The sequence below is a fragment of the Mustelus asterias genome, chromosome 6 (assembly GCF_964213995.1).
Source record: "Mustelus asterias chromosome 6, sMusAst1.hap1.1, whole genome shotgun sequence".
Lineage (NCBI taxonomy): Eukaryota > Metazoa > Chordata > Chondrichthyes > Carcharhiniformes > Triakidae > Mustelus > Mustelus asterias.
In genome coordinates, this window is record NC_135806.1 from 142,200,203 (window position 1) to 142,212,549 (window position 12,347).

Here is a 12,347-nt window from a genome sequence, read left to right on the forward strand (position 1 = left end):
AGGTGAGTGCTGCCGTGACCTCCTGGTTCTGTTGTGCGACCAAGCACTTGAATCAACAAAAAAACTGGAGGGCAAACCCTCTCCCTCCACCCACTGCACCCCCTTTCATTCAGGGCTGTTGCGAGGGTTGGAGAGAGTGAAAGACAGAAGCCAAATTTAAAACTGAGCCTGGGTGAGGAGTAAAGGCAAAGGATGCCAAAGAATGATTGGGAATGACCAAGGAGTTAATGTATCAGGTTGATGAGCTAACAATGTCGGGCAGCTACTTGCTACATTAGCAGTGAATGCTTTTCAGCGATATTCCATGTGAAAGATGCTCTGTAAACGCTTACTTTAATCTCTGGGCATTGGCACGTGCAGTGAGCTCCACAGTGTAGCTGGGTGATCCTAAGCATACTGTCCCATGAGGTCCTATTGGTTAGATTCCCTTTCAGGTGCCCAATCTCTAACAACCTTTTTTCTTTCCAGATGAAAATTTGCTCGTTGTTAAAGTCCATGGTGCAGGAGACGGACTCAACCTGACCTGGGAGAGGAATCCGGCTGAGAGCTGTGGGTACACGGTACAGTGGTGTCCAGTCCTGGGTGACTCTCTGTGCAACATAAACTGGCAAAAATTCCCTTCCAACATTACAAGTGTTACACTAAAATCAGGTGAAGTATTTTAATGAGAAAATGTTTTGCTTCAGGATTCTGACTGGCCATCCAACTCACTTTCCCTTGTGCACTCTGGATATTCATCTCCCTCTTTCTTTCCGTTTCTCTCTCTTTTGCTGGCGGGGACTGCACCCCCTCCTCACGCACCACCCCCCCCCCCCCCTTGCCCCCTCACTCAGTCTCTCTCTCTGTGTGCCCCCCTCTTTACCCCCCCCCCCCCCCCCCTTCTCTCACGTTTGCTGCCATGGACCATTCCCTCCCTTCCTCCCTCTCCATCCCAGCTCTTCTCTCTCTTTCCCCCCACCCCCAGCTCCACCCCCCCCCCCCCCCCACACGCTTGCTCGACCTCTCTCCCCCGCTCTCTCTCTCTCCCGCTCCCCCGCTCTCTCTCCCGCTCCCCCGCTCTCTCTCCCGCTCCCCCGCTCTCTCTCCCGCTCCCCCGCTCTCTCTCCCGCTCCCCCGCTCTCTCTCCCGCTCCCCCGCTCTCTCTCCCGCTCCCCCGCTCTCTCTCCCGCTCCCCCGCTCTCTCCCGCTCCCCCCGCTCTCTCTCTCCCGCTCCCCCGCTCTCTCTCTCCCGCTCCCCCGCTCTCTCTCTCCCGCTCCCCCGCTCTCTCTCTCCCGCTCCCCCGCTCTCTCTCTCCCGCTCCCCCGCTCTCTCTCTCTCTCGCTCCCCCGCTCTCTCTCTCTCTCGCTCCCCCGCTCTCTCGCTCCCGCTCCCCCGCTCTCTCTCTCCCGCTCCCCCGCTCTCTCTCTCTCTCGCTCCCCCGCTCTCTCTCTCTCTCGCTCCCCCGCTCTCTCGCTCCCGCTCCCCCGCTCTCTCGCTCCCGCTCCCCCGCTCTCTCGCTCCCGCTCCCCCGCTCTCTCTCTCCCGCTCCCCCGCTCTCTCTCTCTCCCGCTCCCCCGCTCTCTCTCTCTCCCGCTCCCCCGCTCTCTCTCTCTCCCGCTCCCCCGCTCTCTCTCTCTCCCGCTCCCCCGCTCTCTCTCTCCCGCTCCCCCGCTCTCTCTCTCCCGCTCCCCCGCTCTCTCTCTCCCGCTCCCCCGCTCTCTCTCTCCCGCTCCCCCGCTCTCTCTCTCCCGCTCCCCCGCTCTCTCTCTCCCGCTCCCCCGCTCTCTCTCTCCCGCTCCCCCGCTCTCTCTCTCCCGCTCCCCCGCTCTCTCTCTCCCGCTCCCCCGCTCTCTCTCTCCCGCTCCCCCGCTCTCTCTCTCCCGCTCCCCCGCTCTCTCTCTCCCGCTCCCCCGCTCTCTCTCTCCCGCTCCCCCGCTCTCTCTCTCCCGCTCCCCCGCTCTCTCTCTCCCGCTCCCCCGCTCTCTCTCTCCCGCTCCCCCGCTCTCTCTCTCCCGCTCCCCCGCTCTCTCTCTCCCGCTCCCCCGCTCTCTCTCTCCCGCTCCCCCGCTCTCTCTCTCCCGCTCCCCCGCTCTCTCTCTCCCGCTCCCCCGCTCTCTCTCTCCCGCTCCCCCGCTCTCTCTCTCCCGCTCCCCCGCTCTCTCTCTCCCGCTCCCCCGCTCTCTCTCTCCCGCTCCCCCGCTCTCTCTCTCCCGCTCCCCCGCTCTCTCTCTCCCGCTCCCCCGCTCTCTCTCTCCCGCTCCCCCGCTCTCTCTCTCCCGCTCCCCCGCTCTCTCTCTCCCGCTCCCCCGCTCTCTCTCTCCCGCTCCCCCGCTCTCTCTCTCCCGCTCCCCCGCTCTCTCTCTCCCGCTCCCCCGCTCTCTCTCTCCCGCTCCCCCGCTCTCTCTCTCCCGCTCTCTCTCTCCCGCTCCCCCGCTCTCTCTCTCCCGCTCCCCCGCTCTCTCTCTCCCGCTCCCCCGCTCTCTCTCTCCCGCTCCCCCGCTCTCTCTCTCCCGCTCCCCCGCTCTCTCTCTCCCGCTCCCCCGCTCTCTCTCTCCCGCTCCCCTGCTCTCTCTCTCCCGCTCCCCCGCTCTCTCTCTCCCGCTCCCCCGCTCTCTCTCTCCCGCTCCCCTGCGCGCTCTCTCTCCCGCTCCCCCGCGCGCTCTCTCTCCCGCTCCCCCGCGCGCTCTCTCTCCCTGATTCTCCCCCGCGCGCTCTCTCTCCCTGATTCTCCCCCGCGCGCTCTCTCTCCCTGATTCTCCCCCGCGCGCTCTCTCTCCCTGATTCTCCCCCGCGCGCTCTCTCTCCCTGATTCTCCCCCGCGCGCTCTCTCTCCCTGATTCTCCCCCGCGCGCTCTCTCTCCCTGATTCTCCCCCGCGCGCTCTCTCTCCCTGATTCTCCCCCGCGCGCTCTCTCTCCCTGATTCTCCCCCGCGCGCTCTCTCTCCCTGATTCTCCCCCGCGCGCTCTCTCTCCCTGATTCTCCCCCGCGCGCTCTCTCTCCCTGATTCTCCCCCGCGCGCGCTCTCTCCCTGATTCTCCCCCGCGCGCGCTCTCTCCCTGATTCTCCCCCGCGCGCTCTCTCTCCCTGATTCTCCCCCGCGCGCTCTCTCTCCCTGATTCTCCCCCGCGCGCTCTCTCTCCCTGATTCTCCCCCGCGCGCTCTCTCTCCCTGATTCTCCCCCGCGCGCTCTCTCTCCCTGATTCTCCCCCGCGCGCTCTCTCTCCCTGATTCTCCCCCGCGCGCTCTCTCTCCCTGATTCTCCCCCGCGCGCTCTCTCTCCCTGATTCTCCCCCGCGCGCTCTCTCTCCCTGATTCTCCCCCGCGCGCTCTCTCTCCCTGATTCTCCCCCGCGCGCTCTCTCTCCCTGATTCTCCCCCGCGCGCTCTCTCTCTCTGATTCTCCCCCGCGCGCTCTCTCTCTCTGATTCTCCCCCGCGCGCTCTCTCTCTCTGATTCTCCCCCGCGCGCTCTCTCTCTCTGATTCTCCCCCGCGCGCTCTCTCTCTCTGATTCTCCCCCGCGCGCTCTCTCTCTCTGATTCTCCCCCGCGCGCTCTCTCTCTCTGATTCTCCCCCGCGCGCTCTCTCTCTCTGATTCTCCCCCGCGCGCTCTCTCTCTCTGATTCTCCCCCGCGCGCTCTCTCTCTCTGATTCTCCCCCGCGCGCTCTCTCTCTCTGATTCTCCCCCGCGCGCTCTCTCTCTCTGATTCTCCCCCGCGCGCGCTCTCTCTCTGATTCTCCCCCGCGCGCTCTCTCTCTCTGATTCTCCCCCGCGCGCTCTCTCTCTCTGATTCTCCCCCGCGCGCTCTCTCTCTCTGATTCTCCCCCGCGCGCTCTCTCTCTCTGATTCTCCCCCGCGCGCGCTCTCTCTCTGATTCTCCCCCGCGCGCTCTCTCTCTCTGATTCTCCCCCGCGCGCTCTCTCTCTCTGATTCTCCCCCGCGCGCTCTCTCTCTCTGATTCTCCCCCGCGCGCTCTCTCTCTCTGATTCTCCCCCGCGCGCTCTCTCTCTCTGATTCTCCCCCGCGCGCTCTCTCTCTCTGATTCTCCCCCGCGCGCTCTCTCTCTCTGATTCTCCCCCGCGCGCTCTCTCTCTCTGATTCTCCCCCGCGCGCTCTCTCTCTCTGATTCTCCCCCGCGCGCTCTCTCTCTCTGATTCTCCCCCGCGCGCTCTCTCTCTCTGATTCTCCCCCGCGCGCTCTCTCTCTCTGATTCTCCCCCGCGCGCTCTCTCTCTCTGATTCTCCCCCGCGCGCTCTCTCTCTCTGATTCTCCCCCGCGCGCTCTCTCTCTCTGATTCTCCCCCGCGCGCTCTCTCTCTCTGATTCTCCCCCGCGCGCTCTCTCTCTCTGATTCTCCCCCGCGCGCTCTCTCTCTCTGATTCTCCCCCGCGCGCTCTCTCTCTCTGATTCTCCCCCGCGCGCTCTCTCTCTCTGATTCTCCCCCGCGCGCTCTCTCTCTCTGATTCTCCCCCGCGCGCTCTCTCTCTCTGATTCTCCCCCGCGCGCTCTCTCTCTCTGATTCTCCCCCGCGCGCTCTCTCTCTCTGATTCTCCCCCGCGCGCTCTCTCTCTCTGATTCTCCCCCGCGCGCTCTCTCTCTCTGATTCTCCCCCGCGCGCTCTCTCTCTCTGATTCTCCCCCGCGCGCTCTCTCTCTCTGATTCTCCCCCGCGCGCTCTCTCTCTCTGATTCTCCCCCGCGCGCTCTCTCTCTCTGATTCTCCCCCGCGCGCTCTCTCTCTCTGATTCTCCCCCGCGCGCTCTCTCTCTCTGATTCTCCCCCGCGCGCTCTCTCTCTCTGATTCTCCCCCGCGCGCTCTCTCTCTCTGATTCTCCCCCGCGCGCTCTCTCTCTCTGATTCTCCCCCGCGCGCTCTCTCTCTCTGATTCTCCCCCGCGCGCTCTCTCTCTCTGATTCTCCCCCGCGCGCTCTCTCTCTCTGATTCTCCCCCGCGCGCTCTCTCTCTCTGATTCTCCCCCGCGCGCTCTCTCTCTCTGATTCTCCCCCGCGCGCTCTCTCTCTCTGATTCTCCCCCGCGCGCTCTCTCTCTCTGATTCTCCCCCGCGCGCTCTCTCTCTCTGATTCTCCCCCGCGCGCTCTCTCTCTCTGATTCTCCCCCGCGCGCTCTCTCTCTCTGATTCTCCCCCGCGCGCTCTCTCTCTCTGATTCTCCCCCGCGCGCTCTCTCTCTCTGATTCTCCCCCGCGCGCTCTCTCTCTCTGATTCTCCCCCGCGCGCTCTCTCTCTCTGATTCTCCCCCGCGCGCTCTCTCTCTCTGATTCTCCCCCGCGCGCTCTCTCTCTCTGATTCTCCCCCGCGCGCTCTCTCTCTCTGATTCTCCCCCGCGCGCTCTCTCTCTCTGATTCTCCCCCGCGCGCTCTCTCTCTCTGATTCTCCCCCGCGCGCTCTCTCTCTCTGATTCTCCCCCGCGCGCTCTCTCTCTCTGATTCTCCCCCGCGCGCTCTCTCTCTCTGATTCTCCCCCGCGCGCTCTCTCTCTCTGATTCTCCCCCGCGCGCTCTCTCTCTCTGATTCTCCCCCGCGCGCTCTCTCTCTCTGATTCTCCCCCGCGCGCTCTCTCTCTCTGATTCTCCCCCGCGCGCTCTCTCTCTCTGATTCTCCCCCGCGCGCTCTCTCTCTCTGATTCTCCCCCGCGCGCTCTCTCTCTCTGGTTCTCCCCCGCGCGCTCTCTCTCTCTGGTTCTCCCCCGCGCGCTCTCTCTCTCTGGTTCTCCCCCGCGCGCTCTCTCTCTCTGGTTCTCCCCCGCGCGCTCTCTCTCTCTGATTCTCCCCCGCGCGCTCTCTCTCTCTGGTTCTCCCCCGCGCGCTCTCTCTCTCTGGTTCTCCCCCGCGCGCTCTCTCTCTCTGGTTCTCCCCCGCGCGCTCTCTCTCTCTGGTTCTCCCCCGCGCGCTCTCTCTCTCTGGTTCTCCCCCGCGCGCTCTCTCTCTCTGGTTCTCCCCCGCGCGCTCTCTCTCTGGTTCTCCCCCGCGCGCTCTCTCTCTTTCTCGTTCTCCCCCGCGCGCTCTCTCTCTTTCTCGTTCTCCCCCGCGCGCTCTCTCTCTCTGGTTCTCCCCCGCGCGCTCTCTCTCTCTGGTTCTCCCCCGCGCGCTCTCTCTCTCTGGTTCTCCCCCGCGCGCTCTCTCTCTCTGGTTCTCCCCCGCGCGCTCTCTCTCTCTGGTTCTCCCCCGCGCGCTCTCTCTCTCTCCCCCGCGCGCGCTCTCTCTCTCTCGCTCTCCCCCGCGCGCGCTCTCTCTCTCTCGCTCTTCCCCGCGCGCTCTCTCTCTCTCGCTCTTCCCCGCGCGCTCTCTCTCTTTCTCGTTCTCCCCCGCGCGCTCTCTCTCTTTCTCGTTCTCCCCCGCGCGCTCTCTCTCTCGCTCTCCCCCGCACACTCTCTCTCTCTCCCCCTCAGAGAAACATAGTAAATGGGAGCGGAGTTGGTTATTTGGCCCGCTCCGTCATTGATCAAGATCAAGTCTGATCCTGTATCTTAACGCCGTGCTCCAGCATTCTCTCCGTATCCTCCCGACACCCTTTACAGTCGAGGAATCGATCATAGTTTCCTTCTGAACCATATTCAGTGACTTGCCCTCCGCAGCTTCCGGTGGTAGCGAATTCCAAACCCTGAGTCAAGATGTTTCTGCTCATCTCAGTCCTAAATGGACCGCCACGTATTTTTGTCGTACCCTCCATTCTAAACTCTGAAGCAAGTTGCTTCTTGATGTCAGTCCCGTATCTTTTCCCGATTTGAACCAATCACCCTGCAGTCTGTGATTTAACTTGGAGAAATGTTTTGGATTAACTCTTTCTATTCCTCGTAGTAACTCATCGAAACCAGTAACGTTTCCTCCTCGTTAGAACATAGAACATAGAACATAGAACAGTACAGCACAGAACAGGCCCTTCGGCCCACAATGTTGTGCCGAGCTTTATCTGAAACCAAGATCAAGCTATCCCACTCCCTATCATCCTGGTGTGCTCCATGTGCCTATCCAATAACCGCTTAAATGTTTCTAAAGTGTCTGACTCCACTATCACTGCAGGCAGTCCATTCCACACCCCAACCACTCTCTGCGTAAAGAACCTACCTCTGATATCCGTCCTGTATCTCCCACCACGAACCCTATAGTTATGCCCCCTTGTAATAGCTCCATCCACCCGAGGAAATAGTCTTTGAACGTTCACTCTATCTATCCCCTTCATCATTTTATACACCTCTATTAAGTCTCCCCTCAGCCTCCTCCGCTCCAGAGAGAACAGCCCTAGCTCCCTCAACCTTTCCTCATATGACCTACCCTCCAAACCAGGCAGCATCCTGGTAAATCTCCTCTGCACTCTTTCCAGCGCTTCCACATCCTTCTTATAGTGAGGTGACCAGAACTGCGCACACTATTCCAAATGTGGTCTCACCAAGGTCCTGTACAGTTGCAGCATAACCCCACGGCTCTTAAACTCCAACCCCCTGTTAATAAAAGCTAACACACTATAGGCCTTCTTCACAGCTCTATCCACTTGACTGGCAACCTTTAGAGATCTGTGGATATGGACCCCAAGATCTCTCTGTTCCTCCACAGTCTTCAGAACCCTACCTTTGACCCTGTAATCCACATTTAAATTTGTCCTACCAAAATGAATCACCTCACATTTATTGAATGTTGTCACATTAAGGCTGAAGGACCTCAGATTAAAAATCCCTCTGAGGTTGCAGGGTGACAAGAACATAGGAAATAGGAGCAGGAGCAGGCCATTCGGCCCATTGAACCTGCACTGGCATTCATCTAGATCATGGCTGATTATCTATCTCACCGCCACTTTTCCACACTACTCACCATATCCCTCGATGCATTTTATATCTAGAAATTTATCCATTTCTGTCTTGAAGACGCCGAATGATTCTGCCTCCCAGAGCCCTTGTGGGTCGAGAATTTCACAGGTTCACCACCCTCTGAGTGAAGAAATCCCTCCTTATCTCAGTCTTGAATGGCCTGCCCTTGTTCTGAGGTTGTGTCCTCTGCTTCTAGATCACCTCCTCAGTCAGGGAAAACATTCTTCCTGCATCAACCCTGCCACGCATTGTAAAAGTAAAGTAAAGTTTATTTATTAGTGTCACAAGTGGACTAACATTAACACCGCAATGAAGTTACTGTGAAAATCCCCTAGTCGCCACACTCTGGTGCCTGTTTGGGTTCACTGAGGGAGAATTTAGCATGGCCAATCCACCTAACCAGCACTTCTTTCGGACTGTGGGAGGGAACCGGAGTACCCGGAGGAAACTCATGCAGACACGGAGAACGTGCAAACTCCGCACAGACGGTGACCCAAGCCGGGAATCAAAGCCAGGTCCCTGGACTAAAGATAGATGATCGATCAGCCTTGATCATGTAAGAATTTTGTAAGTTTCATTGAGACCACGTCTCATTCTTCTAAACACTCTCTTCCCCATCTACATCATAGTAATACTTTTCCATTTTCTGTATCAGCTATTCTTTGGTGTCTCCAACTGGAAAATAGTTGATTTTATGCCCATGTCACATTGATCCACCCACACTGAGACCGCCCTGTGCTAATTTTAGAAAACCACATTGCTGGAAGGTGCAAGTTTTAAAATGTGTGATTAGTTTTGAACTGTTTTGATAAGGAGCTGCATTGTCTCTCTCAGATACCTTTCATGCTGGAGTACGGTACAACCTCGAAGTGTACGAGTGCAGGAATAATGGAGATTACTTAGTGAAGAAGCTGGTTGGGTACACACATGAACTAGGTAAGGGAGACGACCACAGAGCCGAAACAAAGTAAGGTCTGAATGTGTGCTGCAGTGCCACTGATCCCAGACTATCAAAAGTAAATCCACCTTGCTCCGACAACTTAGACCATAAGATATAGAAGCAGAATTCGGCCACTCGGCCCATCGAGTCTGCTCCGCCATTCAATCATGGCTGATAGTTTCTCCTGCCTTAATCCCATTCTCCTGCCTTTTCTCCGTAACATTTGATCCCCTTACCAATCAAGACCCTATCTATCTCTGTCTTAAAGACACTCAATGACCTGGCCTCTACAGCCTTCTGTGGTAATGAATTCCACAGATTCGCCACCCCCTGGCTGTAGAAATTCCTCATCTCTGTTTTAAAGGATTGTTCCTTTATTCTGAGGCTGTGCCCTCGGATTCTGGTCTCCTCTACTAATTGAAACATCTTCCGTGTGTCCACTCTATCCAGACCTTAGTAGAGATTTTGTATTTTTCTGTGTCCCCTGATCTTTGTTGCCTCGTGAACAACCTTACCCTGTTCTGCCTGTCAATGTACCCATGTCAAGTTGCAAAGTATTGTTAAATTCCATGGTGGCCTTGACTTGTCCTGTTTCATCAAAGGCATTTGATACTGCCAGTTAATGTAACGGATGATGGTAAATACATTACTGCCAACTCATAAACAAGATGAGAACCCCAAGAGTGAAATTATCCCACGTGATCAGGGGAGAGACTGGGGAAGCTTGAAAAACCACTTATAATCGCAATATTTTGCAATTGTTTATGTTTAATTCCGTCGTAGCTAATTAGTGAAGATTGTTCAGTATTTTAATCAGCTTTAGCATTAACTTGACAAGTTTATCAGGAGAGTCAATAACCCAAAGATACTGATTTCAAAGTCTGAGAACGCCAACGCGAACCTCCCATTTTGCACAGGAAGTTGTTCTGATCAGGAATGAGTTGTCCGCTTGGATGTTGGAAGCTGATTCAGGGATAACTCTCAAAAAGGAAATTGGATAAACACCCAGAAAGGAAAATTCTACAGGCTATTGGGAAACAACACGGTGATGGGTTAATTGGGAAACTCTTTTCAGAGAAGCTGTATCCAGGCCCAATGGGCCGAATGGCCTGTGCTCCAGCATGGTATGCTTGCAGGACTCAGGCCTGTGTGCAGACAGGAAAGAGAGGCCTGCATTTATGTAGCACGTTTCGTGACCCCAGGATGCTCCAAGATGCTTCAGTCAATGGAAGTATTTTTTGAAATTTAATCACTATTGTACAGTGGAAAACACAGCGGTCAATTCTCACACAACTCCTGCAAACGGGAATGCGATAATGAGACGCTAATTGGTTTCATGATTCCCAAGTCTTGAGGCCCGTAGGACAAAGGGGGATTAAATAATACAGGACGCGGAACAGAACCACAAACCCCTATGAAATGAGTTTTTACTCTGCACTGATGGCCCAGTTTATTGAAATGAGACAGTGAAAAGTCCTGGTGCCACCACTTTATGATGGTTTGGTGAAGAGTACACTGCGAGGCGTGCAATATGTGATATTGACACAGTTCAGATTGAGGTCCTAATACAATCACTGTCTTTGATTACACTTCCTAGCCCCATCTGAAGCTCCGAAACTGAATATCAATGAAACCAGTGGAAATTCAGTACAGATCGATTGGAGTGACATCCCTGTGATCAAACAGCGAGGATTTATTCAGGGGTTCAAGGTTTATTACAATAAACTCTACAATTATTCAGCAGCATTCAAACCCTTGGGTGGCAGCAGACAGAGACAGAATTTGGGTAAATATGCAAGGGTTGCTCTTTTGAAATGTATTCTGAGGTCACGCACCAGTCGACTCGAGGACAGCTTCTTTCCTGCTGCTGTCAGACTTTTGAATGGACTTGCCTTGCATTAAGTTGATGTTTCTCTACACCCTAGCTATGACTGTAACACTACATTCTGCACTCTCTCCTTTCCTTCTCTATGAACGGTATGTTTTGTCTGTATAGTGCGCAGGAAACAATACTTTTCACTGTGTGTAAATACATGTGACAATAATAAATCAAATCAAATCCTGTTGGCTAAGGCTTCCCAAATGGAGCAATGTTTAGTAATTCGACCTTTTAGTTCCTAGAAGCTCAGTTACACTTGCTAAAAGTGACTTACATTCATATGCAGTGGTCTGTCCTCTGCAAACAAAAGGAACCTGTTCAAGCTCTGTCTCTTTTTGGAATTTCCTGGGAGTGTGAACAATGAAAATTACAGCACAGGGACAGGCCCTTTGGCCCTTCAAACCTGCACCGTCCATGCTGCCCAACTGAACTAAAACCCCCTACCCTTCCGGGGACCATATCCCTCTATTCTCATCCTATTCATGTATTTGTCCAGATGCGCCTTAAAACTCACTATCGTATCCGCTTCCACTACCTCCCCCGGCAACGAGTTCCAGGCACCCACCACCCTCTGTGTAAGAAGCTTGCGTGGGAAGCCTATAGTTCTCTTGCGGGGTACGTGGGAGAGGAGCTGAGGATATTTTTTTTATGCAGTGAGTTGTTGTGATCCGGAATTCACTGTCTGAATCATGACAGGGTGGTGGAAGCAGATTCAATCATAACGTGCAGAGGGGAATTGGATTGAGAAATGATCAGGCAGAGGAACCGATGGGATAGCTCTTTCAACCAGCTGGTGGAAATAGGATGGGGTGAATGGCTTCCTGTGCTGTATTATATTCTGTGTTGCGCCCCTGATTTTCTGCTTTCTCCATTTGCAATAGCTGATTCACCACCAAAGATCATAAACAGCCCCAACACAAGGACATTTGAGATCAAGGGCCTTGAGCCTGGGACAACGTACCACGTGGCACTGAGTGCCTACACGGGAGGAGGGGAGAGTCCCAGCAGAGCCCTCACCGTGACTACACCAAATAGCCGTAAGTCCATCTGTGCCGAATACTCACAGCCGCCTGTCATCTGAAAGGGCTAGGAGTTACCTCACTGGAAAGTGATTTGTGCTCATTATGTTTGTGAGATGTTGTTCTGAGATAGTTCCATTCGAGCGTTCGAATGCCCTCCGGCCATCGTGCTCAGTTAACCATTGAAAGAGAGATTTGCAGTTCCACTGTGTCACATCTCTCTGAATTGTGCATTCAACTTTTATTAGTTTGTCCGAATAACATTCCCTGTCTGTTCTGCGATTAATTTTTATTCTTTGATGGGATGTGGGTGCCTGCCGCTGACGAGGCAATTATTTGTTGCCCATCTCTAATTGTGCTTGAACTGAGTGGCTTGCTGGGTTGTTTGAGGACAGTTGAGGGTTGACCACATTGCTGTTGGCCAAGGAAGGACAGCAGATTTCCTTCCCTAAATTTATATTCACTGTTCCTGAGTCTGGCTTTCAATTCCAGATTAATGAATTAATCGCATTTTATTAATTGAATGAACATTTCCTCCTCTTCTGTGGTGGGATTTGAACCCACGTATCCAGTGCATTAGCCTGGGCCTCTGGGTTCCCAGTCCGTTATGTCACTGTCTCTCCTCCCCCCTCTCCCCCCAGGATATGATAGAGAAACAATATGAAATATACTTTAATATTTAAAGTATAATATTTAAAGGGTGGCACAGTGGTT

At 55.4% G+C, this 12,347-nt stretch overlaps 1 protein-coding gene and 1 long non-coding RNA gene across 7 annotated transcripts in view; one reads left to right on the forward strand and one right to left on the reverse strand.

Moving 5' to 3' along the window:
- Positions 1-12,347, forward strand: part of lifra (LIF receptor subunit alpha a) — a 222,714-nt gene that overhangs the window by 191,455 nt on the left and 18,912 nt on the right. For all 6 annotated transcript variants that reach the window (XM_078215241.1, XM_078215244.1, XM_078215246.1 and 3 more), the window contains 4 exons: positions 469-651; positions 8,630-8,731; positions 10,333-10,521; positions 11,496-11,651. In XM_078215241.1, coding sequence (XP_078071367.1) covers positions 469-651; positions 8,630-8,731; positions 10,333-10,521; positions 11,496-11,651 — 630 coding nt within the window. The remainder of the gene's footprint in view (positions 1-468; positions 652-8,629; positions 8,732-10,332; positions 10,522-11,495; positions 11,652-12,347) is intronic.
- The window catches only part of LOC144495207 (uncharacterized), a 37,716-nt gene that overhangs the window by 4,355 nt on the left and 21,014 nt on the right, over positions 1-12,347 (reverse strand). The gene's annotated exons all lie outside the window — the stretch shown is intronic.